The sequence below is a fragment of the Diadema antillarum genome, unplaced genomic scaffold (genome assembly GCF_040938485.1).
Source record: "Diadema antillarum isolate AM-2024a unplaced genomic scaffold, OU_Dant_1.0 seq00000406_RagTag, whole genome shotgun sequence".
NCBI classification, from domain to species: Eukaryota; Metazoa; Echinodermata; class Echinoidea; order Diadematoida; family Diadematidae; genus Diadema; species Diadema antillarum.
In genome coordinates, this window is record NW_027271394.1 from 445450 (window position 1) to 470116 (window position 24667).

General features: G+C 39.5%; 2 protein-coding genes across 4 annotated transcripts; one reads left to right on the forward strand and one right to left on the reverse strand.

Annotated features, from left to right (window-relative positions):
* Positions 1 to 396: 396 nt before the first annotated feature.
* On the reverse strand, positions 397 to 11312 carry LOC139732220 (estradiol 17-beta-dehydrogenase 8-like). Its single transcript, XM_071643097.1, has 8 exons — positions 11240 to 11312; positions 5835 to 5934; positions 5198 to 5523; positions 4544 to 4639; positions 3626 to 3711; positions 1958 to 2042; positions 1092 to 1209; positions 397 to 413 (listed from the first exon to the last, which is right to left on the reverse strand). Exons 2-8 carry the CDS (start codon positions 5878 to 5880, stop codon positions 397 to 399), a joined length of 774 nt encoding a protein of 257 aa, XP_071499198.1. The 5' UTR covers positions 5881 to 5934; positions 11240 to 11312.
* A 369-nt stretch (positions 11313 to 11681) lies between these two features.
* Positions 11682 to 22372, forward strand: LOC139732197 (uncharacterized). Of its 3 annotated transcripts, none has more exons than XM_071643070.1 (4): positions 11682 to 11882; positions 17778 to 17924; positions 18700 to 18901; positions 21999 to 22372. In XM_071643070.1, exons 2-4 carry the CDS (start codon positions 17812 to 17814, stop codon positions 22227 to 22229), a joined length of 546 nt encoding a protein of 181 aa, XP_071499171.1. In that variant the 5' UTR covers positions 11682 to 11882; positions 17778 to 17811; the 3' UTR covers positions 22230 to 22372. The 3 variants fall into 3 exon arrangements, with proteins under 3 accessions (XP_071499171.1, XP_071499174.1, XP_071499173.1); XM_071643073.1 differs by having other exon boundaries at positions 22002 to 22372; XM_071643072.1 differs by lacking the exon at positions 11682 to 11882 and having other exon boundaries at positions 17762 to 17924.
* Positions 22373 to 24667: the final 2295 nt, after the last annotated feature.

The window sequence follows — 24667 nt, forward strand, 5'->3', positions numbered from 1 at the left end:
AATTCACCAGTAGTGCTCTCCTGCAATAAGAATCACATACATTACGTAGTTCTGCTGGAAAAAAAAAGGCACATTATGACAGCAAATTTGATTTCCAGGAAGCAGAAATTTTCCACTCATGTTTGAGCACAAGATCATTTAAGATTCCATTTTTTTCTTCCCTTCTCATTCAGAAATATTACCTTAGGCAAAAATTACTACACCAGTAAGGCACAAGAATACATCAGTTCATACAGTCCACAGTCCAAACACTTCTGAAAGGCCATCACAACTGTCTCACTGACGCAATAAATTTGATCCGCTTGGTCTCACCAATTATTGCACAGGTTATTTGTTGCTTGTAGGTCAACTTTGAGACACTCTGCTGTGCTTTCCCTGAGATCACTGGAATTTTCATCACATTCCAAGACCCCCTGTAAAAAATGAAAAATGAAATGAAAGGTATGAAACAAACACTGGGCTGGTCTTAAATGCCAATTGTATACCATATTAAAGTCATAACATTCATTCTTTCTCCAGCATTCATTATTTTCTTTTCAGGATAAAGCCTACTAATGTACATGAACATGGATATATAAGAATGCAGACACAGAGTGCCTTTACAGACACATAAACATGTTTTTTATGACAACTAGAAAATTATCAATAAATCAGGCTGTCAGATTCTTCCTATAAATAGTGTTACAGTATCCTTGTTGACAGATCCAGTTCCACATACACACACACTGTCAGTATACTTGGTTAATCCGTTGAGGACGAGTCAAGGAGGTTGAGGAGGTGTCTACGGGAATGGCGTGATGTAGCAAAATCAAACTGTCCTCAACGGATTAATATGCTGCTCTGAAAACTACAGGCAGTGGCACTTTCGCTCTCATGTCTAAAACCAGGATGTTCATCCATTTTGAGTCATGAAAATGTTTATTTAGAGACTTAGCTTAATGATAAACTTGGTCAAACTGTCCAGCACCTTCTGGTAGCAACAGTAACCCTATCACACTGGAGATAAGGCTACCATGTTCAGTAGCTATGAAAGATTAAAACAGAGGTGCTAGAAGGGTTAATAAAGAAAGCTCTCTGTGCGATAGACTCACCCGTCACCTCAATGCTGGCCCCTGTGATGTATGAACTCTGGGAGGAGGCTAGAAAGAGGCAAGTCTCTGCTATGTCTTCAGGCCTTCCCATGAAGCCTAAGGGAATCATTTGCACCATCTAGTGACAGTGGGACACAAATGGATGGAAGATGGTTCGTGTTAGATGAATTCAAATGCAGGTCAAAAGTTTGAATTCTGCATAATATATAGTATAGCCTTGGACAAGATGTTTATGTACATTATCCCTCTTCCACAAGGTGTGCAAATGAGTCCCTGGCAATGCAGGGGGTACTAATTATGGCAGGGCCCTTTCTAAGAACAGCACTAACACTGACAATACTGCCCAAGGTTACAAAAACCATATGGAGAGTTCACACGAAAAAACTGGAACTGTAAATCAATTTTATCACCATGAGATATTTGACATTTAATCTGCTGAAAAAAAAACCCCAAAGAAATAATGAAAACATATGTAATAACCTAAATATTGTCAAAAAAAATTTCTAGTTATGAGGGCAGTATCATTGAAAAGACTGAATTTTCTCTATTTGATGATGACCTTACCTAAAATTGAAAATGGCATTTATCTGTATTTGCAATCAAATATCATAATTATGGAGGGCTGCCAACATTCACACATGAATTATTTCATGGGGATTCCACAGAGTAATCAGGGTAATGCATGTCATGCAATATAGTCAGTACATGAAGAGATGTTGAACTGCTGCAGGAGCCTCCCAACAAATCATGGGAAACTTTGCCGAAATGACACCAGAAGATTACTGGTCATTCATGTCAATGAGTTACAAGAAGTAAAATATTTCATACCAGTATGCTGTTAATTTTCTGACTGTTGAGCTTCTCACCATTTGTAAGACTTTCTCAGGGATTTTATCCGTCATCGGCGTCTCTATGAACCCTGGCAGGATGGCATTACATCTGATATTGAATCTGAAAAAGTAATGAATGCAATCTCTATAAAGATGCTGCTCTGTACACCAATGAGAATTGCTCTGCTGCATTCTTTCTCCAAAGACCATTCCCAGCATGTGAAATTCATGACAGCTTGGCAGAAAAAAAACCATGCATTCAAACAAGCAAACAAAACTTTTAAGACAACAACAACAAAGAAAGACTATCAGTAAACTGTCAATAGTTAGAATTGTTTTGAATGTAAGCAGGAATGCATTAACTCAGAAAAAACTAGAAATGTCGCTATGGCGACTGGTATGCCTCCGCCATAATGCATGATTCTCCTAATAGGTCTAGATAGTACATGTAGACAATGTGTGATTACATTTTCACAAAACTGGCAAAATATTGAAATGACAAGTTTGTCACAAATGTGTTGAATGTTCATCTTCCTTGACCTTGGTTTAATTGGATGAATAGGAGAGCATGTATTTGGGGATTTAAGGACTTTAACTTGACTTTGACCCATTCATACATTTATGCATTGAGTAATTTTCATGGTACCGGTATGGAGAAAAAGTGCAATTTCTGTACTGAATAGTAAATTGTTACCATGTTCATCTGGCCTTTGACCCTAAAATTCATAAGATAATCACTTTCAGGTAGAACATGCATAAATATGCAGTAAGTTTCACGATAAATCGAGCCACTTCCGAGATATGGAAGAAAAAGTTAGTTCAGCACTTTCACTTGATCTTTGACCTTTTGACCTTTGAGGCAAAAAAGAAAAAAAAAAACTCTCCAGAGAATTTCTATTAGGTTACACATGCATACACAAAGTGTTTAAAAAAAAATTATCCTGCTGGCATTGCATGAACATGAGGGAAATAGTAAAATTTTGAAGTGTTGCACTTGACTTTTGACCCCTGAACTTTGACCCCATGAACCCTACATTCTCTAGATAATCATTGCCAGTCAGTACATGTATATACTATGTTCCATGAAGATACCTTGAACAATTTTCCAATTTACAGAGAATAAAAGAAGTTTTAATACTTTTACTCGACCTTTTGACCTCTGACCTTTGACCTCATGACCCAAACTTTCACCAGAGACTCTAAATTGGGTAATACATGTATACACTAAGTTTCAAGAAAATATCTTCAGGCATTGCAAAGATATGGTGGAAATAGTGAAATTTTATGTATTTGACCTTGACCTTTTGACCTTTGACCTTGAGCACGTGCACCCAAAAGTTGATAGGCACAACTTCACCCCCTAATACACATACATGCCAAGTTTCATTAGGATACCTCAACAGGTTTTGATAGTTACCTTGTCCACAAAATTCATTACGGACGGACGGACGGAAGGACGGACGGACGGACGGAAGGACGGACGGACGGACGGACGGACGGACGGACGGACGGACGGACGGACGGACGGACAACCCGAAAACATAATGCCTCCGGCACCACTTCGTGGCGGAGGCATAAAAATATGAACAAAATACAAAGTTGTAGATTGTATATTCTCCTGTCCAATGTAGCAAACATTCTTCATGACCTGACCTAAATACATCACAATTTCCATGGCAACAAATCAGAGTTTTATGAACTGACCTGCTGAGTTCTTTGGCCATAGTCTTTGTCATTCCTATCACGCCTGCTTTTGAAGCAGAGTAGTTTGTCTGACCCATGTTACCCACCTACGGATGAGGACAAAATACACCAGTCTGTCAAGCCAGTGGGGAAACAGCCACTACACTTTGTGACATTAATATTCAAGACACTACAACTTTTGTAGATTAGCATGCATGAATGTTTAATTTGTGGTTTGTTTGTTTTATACTTGTTTTGGTGCAATTCAATTAATCCATCCAAAGGTACAAAGGGTATGAAGCTACCTCTGAACAGAAGCCCTATCTGAAACATACTTATATGCTTGAGAGATGTTAAAATAATGTGCATTAACATGCCCATACAAACTCATTGATACTTTTGAACAACTACATTGACACTGAGCACTGAATTCCAACACTGAATAGTTACAAGTCTGATTCTCATGTTCATGCACTTTTAAATAAATCTGTTCTTTGTGATGATATCTTAGTCCTTCTTCCCTGATGTGTACAAAACATTCTCATTGCACATTCAGCCTTGAATTACACACAGGTGCTGCATTACGAGTACAGTGCACTCCCGTTATAACGAACATGGTTATAACAAAATTCCGGTTACAACAAAGTAAATATTCAGACTGGAACGTTATCCGCTCTATGTTTTTTATTGTTATTTGTTCGGTTATAATGAAATTTCGATATAACAAAAGAACACTGCCAGTCCCGTAAAAATTTATTATAATGGGAGTTCACTGAAATCAAATCACTATAATCATGATCAATGACTAGCTTTGGAGCTAGAAAGTCCATGAAGAAGTCATGTCATGTCTTATGATGTCACATAGGATATTCATGGTTCTTTTTTGGGGAAAAAAAAATCACAGATTGAAATAGTTTTACTCTTTCCTGAGTTGCATACCTTTGCCACTATACTAGATATGTTGATGATACTGCCTTCAGACACCTTACTCTTCACCATTGCTTGACTGACAGCCTGAGACATCAGGAAAGTGCCCTGTGATCAATGCCATATCAGGACAAAAAGAAGAGAAGGAAGAATTGTAACAATCAACATCACAGTGATAATTGCCTCTGTCTGCTATGCTGTCATCTTCCATCATACCAATCCAAGGAGTTTAACCAACTCAAAGGGTCATGTGATATCAGCCACATGCTAGAAAGTTGTTATGGTACCAAGGTGCATTTGGCTATACACTCTATTTGAAATGTCAACAGTTATCAGATAATTAGAAAAATTGAGGAATTCCTTCTTAACTTTAGACAATTATGCAACAACAAAAGTGAATATATTGCAAGGTAGTTCATCTTGCTGGACTTCTGTTGTTCTTCAAGTGTGGCTGATTTGGAATCATTCTCTCTTGGTTCACTAGCACATTAAATTACGCAGTACTACAATGAATGGAATGAACAACTACAAACCCAAATCACTCTGGCAATGATTTGACTGTTGAACATCCATGCGACTCATGACTATTGATGACTATGCGTTATGAAAGGAAGTTGACTAATAAAAACACGAATGCATGTGACTTCAAAAGAAGTGACTTTGTACCTTCAAATTCACATTGATCACATCATCAAAGTTTTCCTCCGTCATCTTGAGGAGGAGCTGGTCTTTTGTGATCCCCGCTGAGTTTACAAGAACAGTAGGTGGCTTCTCATAGGTGGCAGTTACCTCGGCAACCAGAGACTGAACTGCATCTCTGCATCTGACATCTGCAGCAAAGGCTCTGTGTGCCTGCCCATGACCTTTGAGTGTTTTATCGAGACTTGCTACTGTGTCCTCTGTGGCAGCTTGGGTGAGGTCAGCGGCAACGACACTTGCACCGTTCTTGGCAAACAGCTGGCAAACAGCCCGACCTATTCCACTTCCTCCTCCTGTGTATAAAGAACGGTAGAGATATCCAGGAAGGATCAAGAATCATTTCAGCGGTTCTCTTGTCTTCTGTCACAAAAAGATGTAGGTCCCCTCAGATCCTAAGCAAAGAAACTCATACTGCTATGCCATGACTCCATCAATTACAGAAATATCACTCCTGTTCAAAGTCGGCATTGAACAAGCATTCTCTGAACTTGCATTTTGATGAGCAAGTGGTGGTTACTTGTTGATTACAGAATATGCACACAGGAATTTAAAACTATCAATCAAATGTCTACATACATCCCTGGTCCTGACCGGTGAAACTGACCTGTGACAATTGCTACTCTTCCTGCGAGGACTTGTCCGGTTGCCATAGTGATGCTGCTTCAATGTTCTTTAGAATTTATTATGGATACAGGTAGGTCAATCTGTCAAACAAAGACAACATTGTAGGAAAGATATTCAGAAGCTTGTGGTACGTACTGCAAGGAAAAAAAAATGACAACTTTCAGAGACAGATGGACTCTGTGATACTCAAATCTATCACGCTTTCTAACAAATATAAACTTACCAAATGCAATACTATTAATTCACTCCTTTTTACTATAATATAGTCATATGGTACAATTGGGGTTGAAGGATGTATAAATAGAATCCATTTATATAAGATATTCAAACACAGACTGGATGCCCTTTCAAGTTCCAAATACAAACACAATCTAACTTCCTCTAAGTTTGCCTTGGATCATTGGTTATGTCCAAATAGAGAGTGTATACATTGATGATTGATGTTTTCATGAGTCATTTCATTCATTTCTCTTCAAATCTATTTTGATTTTGAAACAAAAAATGTAGTTACACTTACAGTGTAAAGTAAAAACATTTAGATACCTAGCTAGATCTAGAAACCCTATACAAAATCAATACCGGTAACCGGTACTAAACATTAATACAAAGATTGTAACTACACGCAGACGTTATTTTTCAGCGGTGGGTGTGCGTTTCCTTCATGAATATCTTTATTAATCGTAGAAAACTAAAATATAAGGAATCCCTGTAATCTATGATAATCATTCAATAATCGGTATGCGATTTTTTGTTTAATTACGTCAAAAACTCGCCGAAATCCGTGGCTAAAGTCAGGTCTGTAAACGTCCGTATTGCTTCACTCCTCATTTGCGTGTTATTTGAATGGCATTCACTCTCGTATACTACAACGGAGCTAGTCGGGGAGCGGAAGTGATGAGCTAGTCGGGGTGACCCATAAAAAGGTCAAATCATTGCCGGCGCAGCATGCGCGGATACGAGTGCTGTAGCTTTACGTACATAACACATAAAACGCACGGGCGTACGTAAAATGCAACCACTTCCGGTTGCGCATGCGTGGTAGATTGTTGATTTTGTGAAGCTCTCGAAGGAAAAGATGCCACCGCACAATCTACTCCAAAAAATTCAACAATAAGGTCTGGATACCAACAAAACGCCGAATTCAACTAAACCATCAGGAAAATACGCTGTAACGGTTAGGTGAGTTGTAAAAATTATCTTACTCCAAAAATCAAACAAAATAAAAGGCATTTTATGTGATTTTGCCGTCAATAGTGACGGTCGTTTACAACGTTTAAACACTAATACTGTACATGTCAGACCCGAAGCACAGCGGTCTGGTCAGGCTACAAAGATTGATGATAAGGTAACAGGGTCAATCCACGTCAAATCATCCAATTTTCAGAAAAGTTGTCACCCGACCCCCTCCGATTTTCTTTAAAATCGCACCAAATGTTCCCCAAAGTGTCTGACGGAAAATTCCAAAATATTTTGCCCCAAGGTCAATTGGTTGCTAAGATACAGCCTCACATAGCAACCGGTGCATTCCAAAATATTAGTTAAAAGAAAATTATGCATTTTTGATTGATTGTGGTAGCATGGATATTTATGCAAAAGTGTTCATTATCTGGAAATTGAGAGAACTTTATAGTCTTTGCAAGAAAAAGTGACTAAGACGCGAATTTGACTTTTCGTTAAAGTGCACGAGGTCGCCGAAAATGGTGTTAAATGTTAATTTCGAAAATTTTAATGCATATTTAGAGGCTAATATCTTCCACATTTCATCACCTTAGGTTCTAAAATATTATGCTGTTGAAGGCTTTGACTTGCTCAGTAATTTTGAAAAAAAATTAGCGGATTCGTGCTCACCGTTTTTACGGAGAGCGCCCTCAAAGTTGACAAAAATGAAAAATGTGCCAAATTCAAGGTCACGGATCACCATTCGTCCCACCTAGGAATTGCATCAATTTTTTTTGTATTGATAGACATTTACCTATATTATCTTGGGTTACCAAAGAAATTTTGCTACCGAAATGTTCAATGGTACATTTACCCCACTGAAAATAGTCGTAAACGGCCAAATTCCCATGTAATATCATATATTGGGTTTAGAGGACATTTCAAATGTCCATGCTTTCAAGATAAAAAGCCCTAGCCCTGTGATATTTGCTGTAGGGGTAGTCTGTTATACATATTTTAGTAATATATACCACAAAACACTTATTACATAATAATGACCTTGAAATTTAATCCAAGATTTGATAAAAACAATAAGTCGCTCCATTTTCCTCATTGCACTGCATGTAATAATGTGTTTTGAAAGACTTTTCACAGAGCAATATTTCAAGAATTATGAAAGCTGACAGCCTACCATATCAAGGTTCTAAACTATTTGTGCTCTTCTTTCAGATTTAGTGTCAATTTGATCATGAATGTTATACCTTTGACCTTGAAGTGCTTCTAAAAATAGCTGTAAATTTGTTAAAATTACAAATTACACACACAACAGGTGTTTTATGGCATAACATACTAGTGATTCTTTCACAAACACAAAAGTTTTTACAGTGTAAATGTTATATACTGGAATAAATCTATAGGTTCTTGCAAGATATGTTACAATCAATTACTTTGTTGTGACAATGACCCTGAGTTTATGACCTTCAAAATCAGGAGAAATGCCTATTCCTGCCCATAAAGACCTGTATTTAAAGGCAGCCGATCGCCATCCCTAATGGTACGTAAACTCCGAACGACCGAAGTTTGTGAATGCAATTGCGCAATGTCAGACTCGGCGCTATATCCATAAACGTGTGGGACAATGCTACCACTGAGACAAGTGTGTGTGTGTGCGTGTGTGTGTACGCATCATACACAAACATTGTCACCGCGAGCTGCGGTGATTGGAGGAGAGAGGCCAGAAGACGCTGCGGCGTGTGTGTGTGTGTGTGTGTGTGTGTGTGCGTGTGTGTGTACGCATCATACACAAATATTGTCACCGCGAGCTGCGGTGATTGGAGGAGAGAGGCCAGAAGGCGCGTGGCTCTTTTGGCCTCTCTTCATGCGCATGCGCACTGAGAGTGTGCGTCCATTCGGAAGCTCTCGTGGCTCGCTGGGACAGCCATTTTGGGTTAGGAGATAAGCACAGGGAGCTCTCTTGTAGCCTACCGTATTTTCGCTGACCCATTGAGCCAGCGCTATTCTCATTCGGGGGTCACTACATTTGATACAGAATGGGGGAGGCAGCGTGTTGCGTTCGTCTCCGTACCGCACAAACCACTCGCCACGACTGAGTGTCTTTAAGTAATAGTTGATAATAGACATTGCACCCAACACATAAGATTCTTATTCTAGCCTTTGAAACACACATTAAAAGCACTGAGAGTCTTCTTTTTGAGTGGATTTGTTCTGTAACTTATGACAACTTCCAAAATTATTTCCATTCTTATGTATTTTCTTGTTTTGAAATATTTGTTATGTATTTCTTTGTTTTTTATTTTCTACAACATTTGTGGGTTTTTTTTATTGGAAATTGTCACAGCCCACTTTTTCTACCATAATTTGAATAGAATTAATCAATCAAAGTGATAAATAGTAAAAATGGTCAAGTTTTTTATGAATTTCACCACAAAGCACTGTTTTCCATAGGAAATGCACACAAAATCACAAAATATTACTGTCCCCTTTTGTGATTGAAATTGAGGGTCATTGTCAAAACAAAGTAATTAATTGTAACATAATCTTGCAAGCACGTATAGATTTATTCCAGTATATAACATTTACACTATAAAAAGCTTTTGTGTTTGTGAAAGAATCACAAGTATGTCATGCCATAAAACACCTGTCATGTGTGTAATTTGTAGTTAACAAATTTACAGCTATTTTTAGAAACACTTCAAGGTCAAAGGTATAACATTCATGATCAAATTGACACTAAATCTAAAAGAAGAGCACAAATAGTTTAGAACCTTAATATGGTAGGCTGTCAGCTTTCATAATTCTTGAAATACTGCTCTGTGAAAAGTCTTTCAAAACACATATTACATGCAGTGCAATGAGGAAAATAGAGCGACTTATGGTTTTTATCAAATTTTGGATTAAATTTCAAGGTCATTATTATGTAATAAAAGTGTTTTGTGGTATATATTATTGAAATATGTATAACAGACTACCCCTACAGCAAATATCACAGGGCTAGGGCTTTTCAGCTTGAAAGCATGGACATTTATAATGTCCTCTAAACCCAATATGTGATATTACATGGGAATTTGGCCGTTTACGTCCATTTTCAGTGGGGTAAATTTACCATTGAACATTTCGGTAGCAAAATTTCTTTGGTAACCCAAGATAGTATAGGTAAATGTCTATCAATACAAAAAAATTGATGCCATTCCTAGGTGGGACGAAGGGTGATCCGTGACCTTGAATTTGGCACATTTTTCATTTTTGTCAACTTTGAGGGCGCTCTCCGTAAAAACAGTGAGCACGAATCCGCTATTTTTTTTTCAAAATTACTGAGCAAGTCAAAGCCTTCAACAGCACAATATTTTAGAACCTAAGGTGATGAAATGTGGAAGATATTAGCCTCTAAATATGCATTAAAATTTTCGAAATTAACATTTAACACCATTTTCGGTGACCTCGTGCACATTAACGAAAAGCCAATTTCGCGTCACAGTCACTTTTTCTTGCAAAGACTATAAAGTTCTCTCAATTTCCAGATAATGAACACTTTTGCATAAATATCCATGCTACCATTATCAATCAAAAATGCATAATTTTCTTTTAACTAATATTTTGGAATGCGCATGGGTTGCTATGTGAGGCTGTATCTTAGCAACCAATTGACCTTGGGGCAAAATATTTTGGGATTTTCCGTCAAACACTTTGGGGAACATTTGGTGCGATTTTCAAGAAAATCGGAGGGGGTCGGGTGACAAGCACTGGATGATTTGACGTGGATTGACCCAACAATAAACACAGGCACTGCACCAGCGACCCCAACCCGTATCGACTGGTTACAGCGCCCCGCGCCGGGGTTATTATTATTATTATTATTATTTATTCGGCATTTGCAAAACAATACAAGTGATAACAGAGAAACAGAATAAACAAACAAAACACAAGAAAACAAAGTGTCAGGCTTTCCCTGTTGAGCTTCCCGAAGGAGCCGGGTTGGAAAAAAGCAATCAAAATCACTATGACCCTTGGGCCTCTCCAACCAACTTAAGGAAGCACATCAGGGAGTTGTTGAACATAAAAGAACAGAAATATAGTTAATACAATTTTGAATTAAGCGTGTTACACTGCACACAGTCACACTCACAGTATGAACACGCCAGTGAAATAGGCGCCTCCCTATTTTTGCATTGGAGAGTGGGGTGGTCTAAAACTGTAATGGAAACTTACTTAAGTCCTTCCCCAGTAAATAAGTGTCAGTAGTAGATTTTGATAGTGCACCAGCACAACAAAAAAGCACTGGTGGTAGGTGGTTTCCACGAATGCCTACTGCGATTCGATCTCCTGTTGACAGCGGCTACTGTACAGTTGTCGACCAGAGCTGAAGAGCCTTTTGCCAAGGGAAAGGCGCGGGGCAGGGTAGGCGTCTACGTCTGTCTACAGTCGATCGACTGACTCGGTCCCAGGGCAGGCAGCTAGCTAGCCAGCTGGAAGCGCACGCAAGCATGCTCGTATCGGAGCGACGATAGCTAGCCTTGTTCAATAGATGGCGCTATTTAAATAAGGAGGAGTTGAACGCGAGCCGAGCTAGTAGATGTGCGTACAAGTTGTACAGCGTGCATGCATGCCATCATACAGATGCTGAAACTGGACGTTATTACGATGGGTTCGAGCACCGCGGGAAGCTCAATACCGTTCGAACAACAAAACAAGGATCGCAGTCAGAGAGAACGATTACTATGCCGTTGGAAACTACGCCTAACTTATGAACTGACATCTCGACGTCTCTCATGTTTATAATTTCGTCATTTTACTGATGTGGAAAGCGCAGAAACTGGGCCCTGGATAAGTTTTCTTGTTGGTGATATTCTTGGTGAGAGGGAGTGAGTAGGTCTCTGCATAGACAGAAAGATCCGTCTGTCCGGGGGACTCTTGTATTTTATACGGAGGGGATCCGTGAAGCCAGACGCAGTCTCCGCGGAACATTCCCCGACGGACAGATACAGACCGATCTTTCGGTCAAGTCTCTGCATTGCATTGGGAACCCCACTGACTGCCACTGCAGTGCCAGTGCAGTGGGCACTGCCAGGGCGCTCCCTTGCCGAAGGGCGAAGGAGTATTGGGCAACGTTAGATTTGAAATAGATTATAATGTTACACCAGGGAGGTGTTACAGAGATGGAGTGGCAACTCTTCGTAATTCATGCAAACACATGTTTGGGTTCAAGCGTTACAATGGGATGTCTAGCATTCCACTGCGCTTTTAGTTTTAAGTCGTGCTCGGCATCGCGGCACCTCTCTCTAACATTAACATGGTTACAACACAACAGTAATTGCAAGACGATCGTTCGGAGACGAAGAACGCATTTCACCTTTTATTAAATTACAACTATGTAATACAATTTACAAGCTTTATTTCACCGTAAAATTTTAAATGAAATACTCGAATTGATTTAGAATAGTTTACGAAAGAATTCAATGTTATAAACATGTATTTCTAGTTTCTTCGTAATGCGCAAATCGAAATGAAAATTGAAATAAAAATTAAGCCCTCTTAAAACTAAACCTAATATTTTTCTATAACGATTAGAAGTCTAACGTTAGGCCTAATGCGCACATTTCCGCATGTTAGTTTTCTGTCTTTCAATCTGGGATATTTTGATCTTTCAAATAAAGTAAATTTACTCCGCTAAAGCGTGTTCCAATGGGCTTTTAAACTAACCGTTAGAATCTATTTGCTGTTAAGATTGTCAGTTTTACACTGAATTTTGATTCGCTGCTCCAATTCAAGGTACACAAATTCATTGTTGCCATCACATTGAAAGAGAGAGCGAATTGCAGTAGGGGCAAGTATTTTTAGATGTGAGAGCGCTAGTCCAGATTATTGATGCTCTCTTTTGTCAAAGCACATGGGTAACACCTGTAGTTGAATGCATAACTTCTCGGCGGTGTCGCGCATGACTTCAATTTGTTCAAAGGAGAGCAGTAGTTGTCTCTCTCCTTCTCTAACACCTCCCTGGTTACCGATGGTACACAGTGTAAGTTCAATAGAAGTCTACAGGTGTAAACTGCACAAGGCAAGGGAAGTTGAAGTTCTAGTTCTACTAGTATAGTTGGGTGTCTAACACATTGACACCCTAATGCCAATGCGTAATGGTTTTCTTTCAATTGATACTTTAACTGAAATTTATCTCACCTAACCGTTACATCTAATAAGCCTAACATTGCAAATCTCTGAATTTACAGGAGCGCATTAAAAATGTGATGTGATACCTACTTGTACCTATGGATACCTATGGAAGATTCTGAACGCAGGCTGAGCCTCTGTATTCAGATCCAGGTTTAGTCCTTGAGATTAGCCGGGTCATGGCCAGGTGGCGTGGCGTCGAACTTAAATTTTATGGGTTCATTGTCCCAGAATTTATCCAAACCAACTTCAAAACTGAAGACACTGGGTGCACCTATTAAATTTCTTAGTAACCTATTCCATGGTTTCCTGATACGCATGTAAAATTAGTTTCTTCTTCCAGTGGTATGTGATCGAAAAATATATAACTATGTCCTCTTGTGCATTTTTTTTATTAAGGCCAAGTAAAAAAAGAAACCAGTTTCTCGTCCTCGCGCGCATCGATTTTGGCCGCCGCATCGATTTTTTTACTATTTACTATTTTCAAAATGGCGCTGAAAATACCAAGAAATTCATAATTCTCGTCTAAGCCCACTCTCCGCCCGCATCGATTTTCAGTTGCCGCATCGACTTTTTTGATATTTACTATTTTTTCGGCCGCCGAAAACACAAAATCGTCAATTCACCTACTAATCGTGATGTGTACGCGTCCTCTATCTTAGCTGAGTACAGCTGTAGCTTCCGTAGTGCGTATGTAATAACGCATGCATTTCACACTGCGAGCTCGGCAAGAAGGAATGACCCACAAGACCCACTGTAGTTGGATGGGCGCGCGGGCGCGGGCCTGGGCTGTTACAGCGCACTCGGTACGTCGTGAACGCGATAGCGGCAACATCTTTTGCGAACGATCGCTGATACTAGTATTCCACTTATATTTCACGCATTGTTCGTATTTTTCCCCATTTCTCATATTTTAAAAGGATGAATTGTACTGTACAAATGCTTGTGAGGATTGTATCGAGTTTACATTTTCATGTCATTGTGACTATGTGCACGTGTGTGCAGTGTCGGAAGGTCGGTGCCAGTGCAGTGGCCGTGCCGGCCGCGTATATGCGTGTCTGTAGCTAGCTGCCAGGGTCCCCATCCCCCTGGTCTATCAGCTGTCTGCACGCACGCAAGAACACATTCGAATGTGTAGAGGCTCAAACACTGCTCTGTTAACGTTGCATCTGACGGCGATGTATTGTTCTATTTTGAAGAGAAAATGAATGCGCTTTTCCAGCAAATGTAGAATTATTAAATGGGTGTATCTACAAAATAAATAACTTTTCCACGGATTCTGGTTTGTCTCGTATTTCTGCGGGATACTTTTCTTTACGATGTAAATTCACGGACACGGCCGTGAGTCGTATCACCTGTAGTGTGATACAATCAATTCATCATCCAAATGATGAGTGATTATCAAATGTCTTTTTAGAATATGAAGAAACATCTTTAAATGTTTAATGCTATAATGCCATATCAGTATCATTTTGACATCCATCTGCAATTGTACCAGCCAGTTTCCAGTTGAATGTGCTACAATTGTACTGTGAAGAGATGCAGATACAATATACCAGCTGTGTGGACACAAAAAGTCACAAACACAATGATAAAGCAGTGTTTTGAATATCATGGAATTTATTTCAGTCGTACATTTGTTGATAGAATGTTTTATACCTGTTTCAATTAATAGCACAATACATCAGAATTGCAAGTACACTGGTATCAGAAATGCCATTACAACACTAAATACCAGTATTAAGATGGTCATTTTCCCTTGACATCTGTAGTGGAAAGAAAAAGCAAATGTATTTCTGCATTCATGAAGTTTCATTTCAAGTATGGTATACATAGCGACAATACATGTATATCTATTTGGTTGAAAAAGCACAGAGTGCAGGCAAGACATACACTTGGGACCTGGTCTCTCAAAGCACAGCTACCAGAGTGATATTTCATTTCATAAATTGGATATAGAAAATAGTAAAGCCCTCTCTCGTTACCTTTCTCAGAATTACCGGACGAGAAACACATATTACTTTCATTTTGACAATCCTCGAAAAAATAGTAAGATATCAAATAGTAAGGACCTCCCTCATCGCCTTGCTCAAAAAACCCGGACGAGAAACTACTTTCTTTTTTTACTTGGCCTAAACCCAAATCAGGCACTACTTCCTGATCATATTTATGAAATGATTTAAAAGTTTCAGTGATTTGCATTAGATTTAGGCCTAATTGCGAAACACAGCCCAAACTCGCTGGCAAATTTCAACTTAAGTACTTCTGTTTCTGCAATTCTCTGTTTTGCAGCCTTCCACAAAAAAACTCGGTACACTGCAACTTCTTCAGAATTGTGCTGCTAGATTAATTTTACTTACTTTCACGAAGAAAACTGTGCATAGGGCTAGGGGGCTACTTTTAATAGTATGCAAAACTTTGGTCCCTACACTGGCTCCCTGTAGAAAAACGTATGAACTTCAAGATTCTTCTTCTTGTTTACCGTACATTGCACAAATTTGCCCCTGCCTACTTTCAAAATACTCCTCATCTTCACCAACCACCATGAAATCTCCGTTCTTCAAGCTCGCTAAAATAACAGGTGGAGAATGTCTACCTCGAATCAAGGATAATTGGGGGATCATGCTTTTTCATACATGGGCCCAAAACTTTGGAATAGCCTGCCAAAATCTCTTCGACCAGAATCTTCTATTGATGGTTTTAAAAAGAACCTCAAGACCCACCTTTTTAATTTAAATTGACAATTGTTTGCCTGTATGTATATGTGTATGTATATTGTTTGTTTGTTTATTGTTCTTATTATCTGAACTGTGATACTTTTGTAACGTGATACATTATGTCAGGGAATAATTTTCGTGGTATCGCATCACAATTTGCTCTGCATTTTTACACCACTGCTACACAAGCTAACTTTTGTGTAGCAGTTTTCTTCCAAAGAAGTGCACAGGATACCATTTGACACATTGTTCATCAGCTGAAATTGCTAATCAAATTCGAGTTGGAAAATTATTCTGTATACCCTGTATGTACTCTGTTCTATAGCGCCATGAGTATCTTTTTAGATAGAATGAGCACTTTATAAAGAGGCTCTCTATTGTTATTATTATTATTATTATTATCATTATTATTAGAATTTCTATAATTTGAATACCAGATTTGGTCCAATTCAGTTGTTGATAATAATACTTGCCTAGGCCTTGGTACGTTTTGCTCCTCCAGTGGTCTGTTTCTGTAAATATTTGACACCTTAAATGATCCAGTCAAGAGAAATCTGTGAGAATAACAACTGCTCCGTTTGACGGATTTGAAGCCTGTGTGCATTCTCTAACCGGAGTGCAATGTAGCCTTTTCACAAGGCCTTCTCGCTGTATTGCGTTGCTTTCTGGGCGAATGAAGAAGCAATATCCCAGGCGAGCGCACATCGTGAGAGCGAAAAACATTGTGCTGTTCATGCATATTCATATCACCAATGCGCTATGTGCCTTTGCAAAGGTTGTTCATGTTGTTTCGAAAAATGAAGGGAGGAACGGGGAGAACGAAGATGGACCTGTAGAAAAACGTCTTTCCAAAACCAGTTTCAAAGATCAGTTTCAAAGTGTGCAAGTAAACAGCAAGTATGAATTAGATAAGAAACATATGTAGAGTATATAAAAGTAAGCCTTTTTCTGGTGAAATACGTAACTTAATGAGCCGCGAAAATTTGGGGTTGTCTTTGAACGTTCAGTGACAGCGCTCTTTCAACTTGGGGAGATCCCACAGTATAACTGTGTACAAGGAGTGCCCCGGGGTTAGATCTAGGCCTAGGTCTACACACGAATGCTTGCGTGGGGTGTTATTTTGATGCACTCAGTTCAGTTACACCGTAATTTTGGTTCTGAAACCAACACCCCTACCCTCTACTATCTGTCTATTGACAATACATGTGAAATACCAAAGTACACGTTTAAATGCTTTCCAATGTACATTTATAATCTATGGTACGGGGTACCGGTACAGTAGTCGGTAGTCTCATCCGTGAAAGTTTGTTCTTTATGTGCAATGCTATAGTCTTAGACTCTTCTTCTTCTTCTTTCAATAAAGTACAGTCCATCTTTTTGTGTGTCAGTGTACTGGTCAACTGGTCAAACTCTAATAGAAAAGTGTCAGGTTTCATTGTAGACCTGTTGGCTACAGTGTCGATGTGTAACGTGAGGCAGTTTTTCAAATGCGATGATGCACAATGTATCCTACATTGAAGTGTGTGTATAACACATGCGCTAGTAATACGTGGCGCGCTATGGGCGGCGGACTAATACAGTGGCTAGTGCTATCGTTAGTTCGCCAACGCGGAAGTGCATAGGAAATACATGCAAGTGGTGACTGTACAGTAATTGATGTTAGTCTTTTCATCCTGCAGTGACTGAGCAGAAACTTTTAAAAATTCATAAACTTTTGAATAGATTGTGCGATTTTCCTCAAACTTTCTCTTGCTCACTGATGTGCTGTAATCTTAGTACTGAAATTCTTCAGGAATCATTTGTGCAGAAATACGTTGAGAGCTTATATTGGTGATCATGCTCTTTTCCTCTTCCCTGTCTTCTAGAATATGGCCTGAGTTTTCAGTGTGACTCTTAACAATGTCAGAAAGTAACGAGGATCTGCTGCTTAAGAATGTTGCTGATCTACGTAAGAAACTCATCCGGACTGAACACAACCTTCAACTACTCCAAACACCCAGCCATGACCTGCAGTAAGGGTTGTAGAGTTTGAAATAAGAACAGGGAACTCCATTATTAAACTAGAATGCCAATTTTACCTTGTTTGAATGTTACCTCATAAACGCACTGAAAAAAAGAGACAGCTAAACACAGTGAAGGAAAATCAGGACGGCCGAATTCATCTCATCGAATGTGGTACCCTGTTGTAAGCAAGCTCATTAGAATGGGGTTTCCCTGTGTATGAATTAAAAAAAAAATGATGTGTGAAAAATTATATGTTCACAAGTTTTACGTCATGTAATGTACAATTGTAGATCAACTCTAGATTATAGATACCCCTGTAAGGTAATGCATGCGTAAACTATTGTTGTTTTACATACTTTACAAGCTCTAACATTCAGAACAAGACAGCTAAGGAACTTTCTGTCAAGAATGAACGTTTCAGCCCAAAGTCAAAGAGTATTATGTCCTTGCAAGAACATCAAGTTGGTGGTGTTCATGAATTATACCTCATGAATACAATATGTAACTGATGTGATTCTACAGTACAGTCTTAACCAAGCCCAAACCCCATAACAATGTGAAAATGATGCAAATTTGACCTCTTGAGATTTGGAAGTCTAAATATGTCAGAAGTGATGCTTTGACTTCAACTGTCTAATAGCACACTCATGTCTGGGTACAATCTGCAAACATTAGTTTCGATTTTCGACGTACTGGTGAAATCTTTCGCTTAGTGAATCAATAAACAGAAAATGTGCACTATACCTGCATCTCAATGCGTAAAGATTTTGTGTATGACATCAGCCACAGGTATGGAACAGATGACATCATTGACCCAGAGGGGCAGCTACGACCCTTGACCCTTGATGATTTGACCCCAGAGCATCTAACATCATCCATGTCGTCTTTAAGATCAAGCACAAGCAGCTATACCAGGAGCAGCAAGAGGATGTCGATGATGACGTCACCCGGGCTTGATGGCAAAGGGTCACATCAACACATCAAGGTATTTAAATGGATTACATCGGTTTATTGCCACTTGGTCTACTATCAGATGGTCTACTTCCCAGTTTGTAAAACACCACTACGGCTAAACTCACTTGGTCTACTATCAATTTCGTCTAGTACCCATTTGGTCTACTTCTCACTTGGTCTAATGCCCAGTTTGGCTACTTATTTTTTCGTCTAATGATCAGATGGTCTAATTGCAGTTTTGTCTCCTTGGACTTTTTCTCATTTTATGTACTAAACTGTGGGTATTACACAAAGTGGGCATAGTCCATCTGGAAGTAGACCAACTGGTAATGAGGGTAAGTGGCAACTGGACTAAGTGATCATTAGACGAACTGGTTGTAGACGAAACAGGATTAGTTCATGTGGATTGAGACTAAATGGCTATTAGATGAAGTGGGATTAGACTATTAGTGATAGATCACTGATTAGATCAAATACCTTACAATTAATAATTCATACACAATGGAATTATGCTTTTTGTCCCCGCCGAACGAGTTCGAGCAGGGGACTATGAAACGTGCTCCGTACGTGTGTGTGTCCGTGTGTCCGTCCGTCCGTGTGTCCGTCCGTCCGTCCGTGTGTCCGTGTGTCCGTGTGTGCGTCCGTGTGTGATCAAAATCTTCAATTTGCTACTTCTCTGTCATTTATGAGCCAATTTTGATTCTGTTTGCTTTATATGATAGCACTACATGGGAGCTTTGAAACTTCTACACAGAATTTCAGTCGTGACCTTTGACCTTGACCTTTGACCTATATTGTACATTTTGCTACAAAATGCTACTCCTTCGCCATTTCTAACCCGATTTCGATTCCGTTTGCTTTATGTGATGGCACTAGGTGAGGGCTTCAAAACTTCTACACAGAATTTTGACCTTTGACTTCTTTGACCTTTGACCTTGATTTTTTGACCTATATTGTACATTTTGCTACAAAATGCTACTCCTTCGCCATTTCTAACCCGATTTCGATTCCGTTTGCTTTATGTGATGGCACTAGGTGAGGGCTTCAAAACTTCTACACAGAATTTTGACCTTTGACTTCTTTGACCTCTGACCTTGATTTTTGACCTATATTGTACATTTTGCTACGAAATGCTACTCCTTCGCCATTTCTAACCCGATTTCGATTCCGTTTGCTTTATATGATGGCACTAGTTGAGGGCTTCAAAACTTCTACACAGAATTTTGACCTTTGACTTCTTTGACCTCTGACCTTGATTTTTGACCTATATTGTGCATTTTGCTACAGAATGCTACTCCTTCGCCATTTCTAACCCGATTTCGATTCCGTTTGCTTTATGTGATAGCACTAGGTGAGGGCTTCAAAACTTCTACACAGAATTTTGACCTTTGTCTTCTTTGACCTTTGACCTTGATTTTTGACCTATATTGTACATTGGCTACAAAATGCTACTCCTTCGCCATTTCTAACCCAATTTCGATTCTGTTTGCTTTATGTGATGGCACTAGGTGAGGGCTTCAAAACTTCTACACAGAATTTTGACCTTTGACTTCTTTGACCTTTGACCTTGATTTTTTACCTATATTGCACATTTTGTTACAAAATGCTACTTCCGGCGGGGACATATGTTACGCACCGCGTAATTTCTACTTTTCCTTGTTGTTTTTTGTGTCTATACTGTAAGTTATTTTGCTCAAGGTTGATATCTACACCTTGTAGGGACCCTAAGGAACAGATTCTTCTGATAAAAAAAAAAAAAACTTTCATTATGCAGAGTCTAATGGATATGAAAATGTGTCGCATAAATCACCTTATTATATTCACATTCTGCTAACTCAAAGAATGTGCTTCACTGTATAATGCAACAAATTGAGTATGATGATTCTTTCCTTTATTTTTTGTTTCTCCATAGACATGTGTCATAGTGGTTTATTGCGGATAATTGTCCCCGCCGAACGAGTTCGAGCAGGGGACTATGAAACGGGCTCTGTACGTGTGTGTGTCTGTGTGTCCGTGTGTCCGTGTGTCCGTGTGTCCGTCTGTCCGTGCGTCCGTGTGTGATCAAAATGTTCAAAATGCTACTCCTTCGCCATTTCTAACCCGATTTTGATTCTGTTTGCTTTATATGATAGCACTACATGGGAGCTTTGAAACTTCTATACAGAATTTCAGTTGTGACCTTTGACCTTGACCTTTGACCTATATTGTACATTTTGCTTAAAAATGCTACTCCTTCGCCATTTCTAACCCGATTTTGATTCCGTTTGCTTTATGTGATGGCACTAGGTGAGGGCTTCAAAACTTCTACACAGAATTTTGACCTTTGACTTCTTTGACCTTTGACCTTGATTTTTGACCTATATTGTACATTGCCTACAAAATGCTACTCCTTCGCCATTTCTAACCCGATTTCGATTCCGTTTGCTTTATGTGATGGCACTAGGTGAGGGCTTCAAATCTTCTACACAGAATTTTGACCTTTGACTTCTTTGACCTTTGACCTTGATTTTTGACCTATATTTTACATTTTGCTACAAAATGCTACTCCTTCGCCATTTGTTACCCGATTTCAATTCCGTTTGCTTTAAGTGATGGCACTAAGTGAGGGCTTCAAAATTTCTGCACAGAATTTTGACCTTTGACTTCTTTGACCTTTGACCTTGATTTTTTACCTGTATTGTACATTTTGCTACCAAATGCTACTCCTTCGCCATTTCTAACCCGATTTCGATTCCGTTTGCTTTATGTGATGGCACTAGGTGAGGGCTTCAAAACTTCTACACAGAATTTTGACCTTTGACTTCTTTGACCTTTGACCTTGATTTTTTTTACCTATATTGTACATTTTGCTACTAAATGCTACTTCCGGCGGGGACATATTTTACGCACCGCGTAATTTCTACTTTTCCTTGTTTTGATTTTATATGGTTTTTAAAACCATAAAGAGAATCTACATCTACATGAAAGCTGGTGTAAACATATATTTTTAATATTTTGTTCTGTATGATCTGTATCTTTATTGGATTCTATGTGGGATTCCCGGTGGAATCCCATTTTCTTTGCTCATTTTTCCACTAAATTAAATACTCTATATCTTTGTATACATCTCAAACTTATTTCTCCTCCAGCAGAGTGAAAGAGATAGCAAAGTGCCAAGAGAACCTGCAATGAGCTCGTCTGCACTGCGAGAGACATCGGAGAACAGACACCTCCGCAAGAAGCTGCAGGCACTACGTGAAGGCAACAGCCGTCTCGTGACGGAGAACCACAGCCTGCAAAACGACCTCGAGACTTGCCAGTATGACCTCAGAATGATCAAGGCACAGGTAAGAATTCAACCATGGCTATCTAAGCTGTAGCATACTGTACTTCAATTACAAGTGGACTGTGCCTCACGTTTTTGGAGGAAGCATTCATTCAATGTGTTAGTCAGGGTCCTTGTGATTGAATTTTAACTTTCGTTGGATTTTTGTGGAGGGTATGAAAACTATACATTTTTGGAAATGTTACAGTATAAGCAATCAGACAAGCAATGTTTTCATTTCCCCGGTACATTTATGGTTTCTATAACCCTTTTATTCGTAGCTCAGTGTAGACCCTTTCATTTGGCAGGCCAGTTTCTATAACCCTTTCATTCCCGGTTCAGTGTAGACCCTTTCCTATGGCAGGACAGTTTCTATTACCCTTTTATTCCCAGCTCAGTGTAGACCCTTTCACTTGTCCGGCCAGTTTCTATAACCCTTTCATTCCCAGGTCAGTGTAGACTTTCATATGGCAGGACAGTTTCTATAACCCTTTTATTCCCAGCTCAGTGTAGACCCTTTCATTTGGCAGGACAGTTTCTGTAACCCTTTTATTCCTAGCTCAGTGTAGACCCTTTCATTTGGCAGGACAGTTTCTATAACTCTTTTATTCCCAGTTCAGTGTAGACCAACGGCGTAGCCAGGATTTCATCTTAGGGGGGGGCGGTTAGTCTGCGAGGGAGCGAAGCGACCGAGCCCGAGCGAGCGGAGCGAGCGAGGGGGGGAGGGTGTGGGAGGGGGGTGTCCCCCCTCCCACGGTAAGAACTTTTTGCATTTGGATGTTGTAAATGGTGCAATTTGATGTATGTTTTTGCGCGTTTTATCGACGTGAAACAGTCCCACTTGTTTATGGTGGCAGTTCATTTTGATGTAGATTATTATTGAAAAATTTGCCTATAAAATGGTATATATTTTAGATTCACTTCTTATATTAATTCTTTTTACTGAATATCATGAACGCGACTGAACCCGAGCGAGCGGAGCGAGCGAGGGGGTAGGGGAGGGTGTGGGAGGGGGGTGTCCCCCCTCCCACAGTAAGAACTTTTTGCATTTTGATGTTGCAAATGGTGCAGTTTGATGCATGATTTTGCGCGTTTTATCGACGTGAAACAGTCCCACTTGTTTATGGTAGCAGTTTATTTTGATGTAGATTATTATTGAACAATTTGCCTATAAAATGGTATAATTCAAATACACTTCTTGTATCAATTCTTTTCATTGAATATCATGAACACGACTGAACCCGAGCGAGCGGAGCGAGCGAGGGGGGAGGGGAGGGTGTGGGAGGGGGGTGTCTCCCCTCCCACGGTAGGAACTTTTTGCATTTTGATGTTGCAAATGGTGCAATTTGATGCATGTTTTTGCGCGTTTTATCGACGTGAAACAGTCCCACTTGTTTAAGGTAGCAGTATATTTTAGTGTAGATTATTATTGAACAATTTGCCTATAAAATGGTATAATTCAAATACACTTCTTGTATCAATTCTTTTCATTGAATATCATGAACACGACTGAACCCGAGCGAGGGGGTAGGGGAGGGTGTGGGAGGGGAGTGTCCCCCCTCCCACGGTGAGAACTTTTTGCATTTTGATGTTGCAAATGGTGCAATTTGATGCATGTTTTTGCGCGTTTTATCGACGTGAAACAGTCCCACTTGTTTAAGGTAGCAGTATATTTTAGTGTAGATTATTATTGAACAATTTGCCTATAAAATGGTATAATTCAAATACACTTCTTGTATCAATTCTTTTCATTGAATATCATGAACACGACTGAACCCGAGCTAGGGGGTAGGGGAGGGTGTGGGAGGGGGGGGGGGTTTCCCCCTCCCACGGTGAGAACTTTTTGCATTTTGATGTTGCAAATGGTGCAATTTGATGCATGTTTTTGCGTGTTTTAACGAGTTGAAACAGTCCCACTTGTTTAAGGTTGCAGTATATTTTAGTGTAGATTATTATTGAACAATTTGCCTATAAAATGGTATAATTTAGATACACTTCTTGTATCAATTCTTTTCACTGAATATCATGAACGCGACTAAACCCGAGCGAGCGGAGCGAGCGAGGGGGTAGGGGAGGGTGTGGGAGGGGGGTGTCCCCCCTCCCACGGTGAGAACTTTTTGCATTTTGATGTTGCAAATGGTGCCATTTGATGCATGTTTTTGCGTGTTTTAACGAGTTGAAACAGTCCTACTTGTTTAAGGTTGCAGTATATTTTAGTGTAGATTATTATTGAACAATTTGCCTATAAAATGGTATAATATGAATACACTAGTCTTCTTGTACTAATTCTTACACTGAATATCATGAACGCTGTCTGTTCAGCAATCAAACAGAAAAAGCATGCACACGAGGGTGTAGGTAGGGGCATATCCCCTCCCACACGAAGGTGATTTTGCGTTTTCAGACCTGAAATTCAGCGATCTGGTGCAAATTTTTGGTGCGATACTTTTTCATCGAAGTGTTAAAATCACGGAATTTAGCTCTTATTCCGAA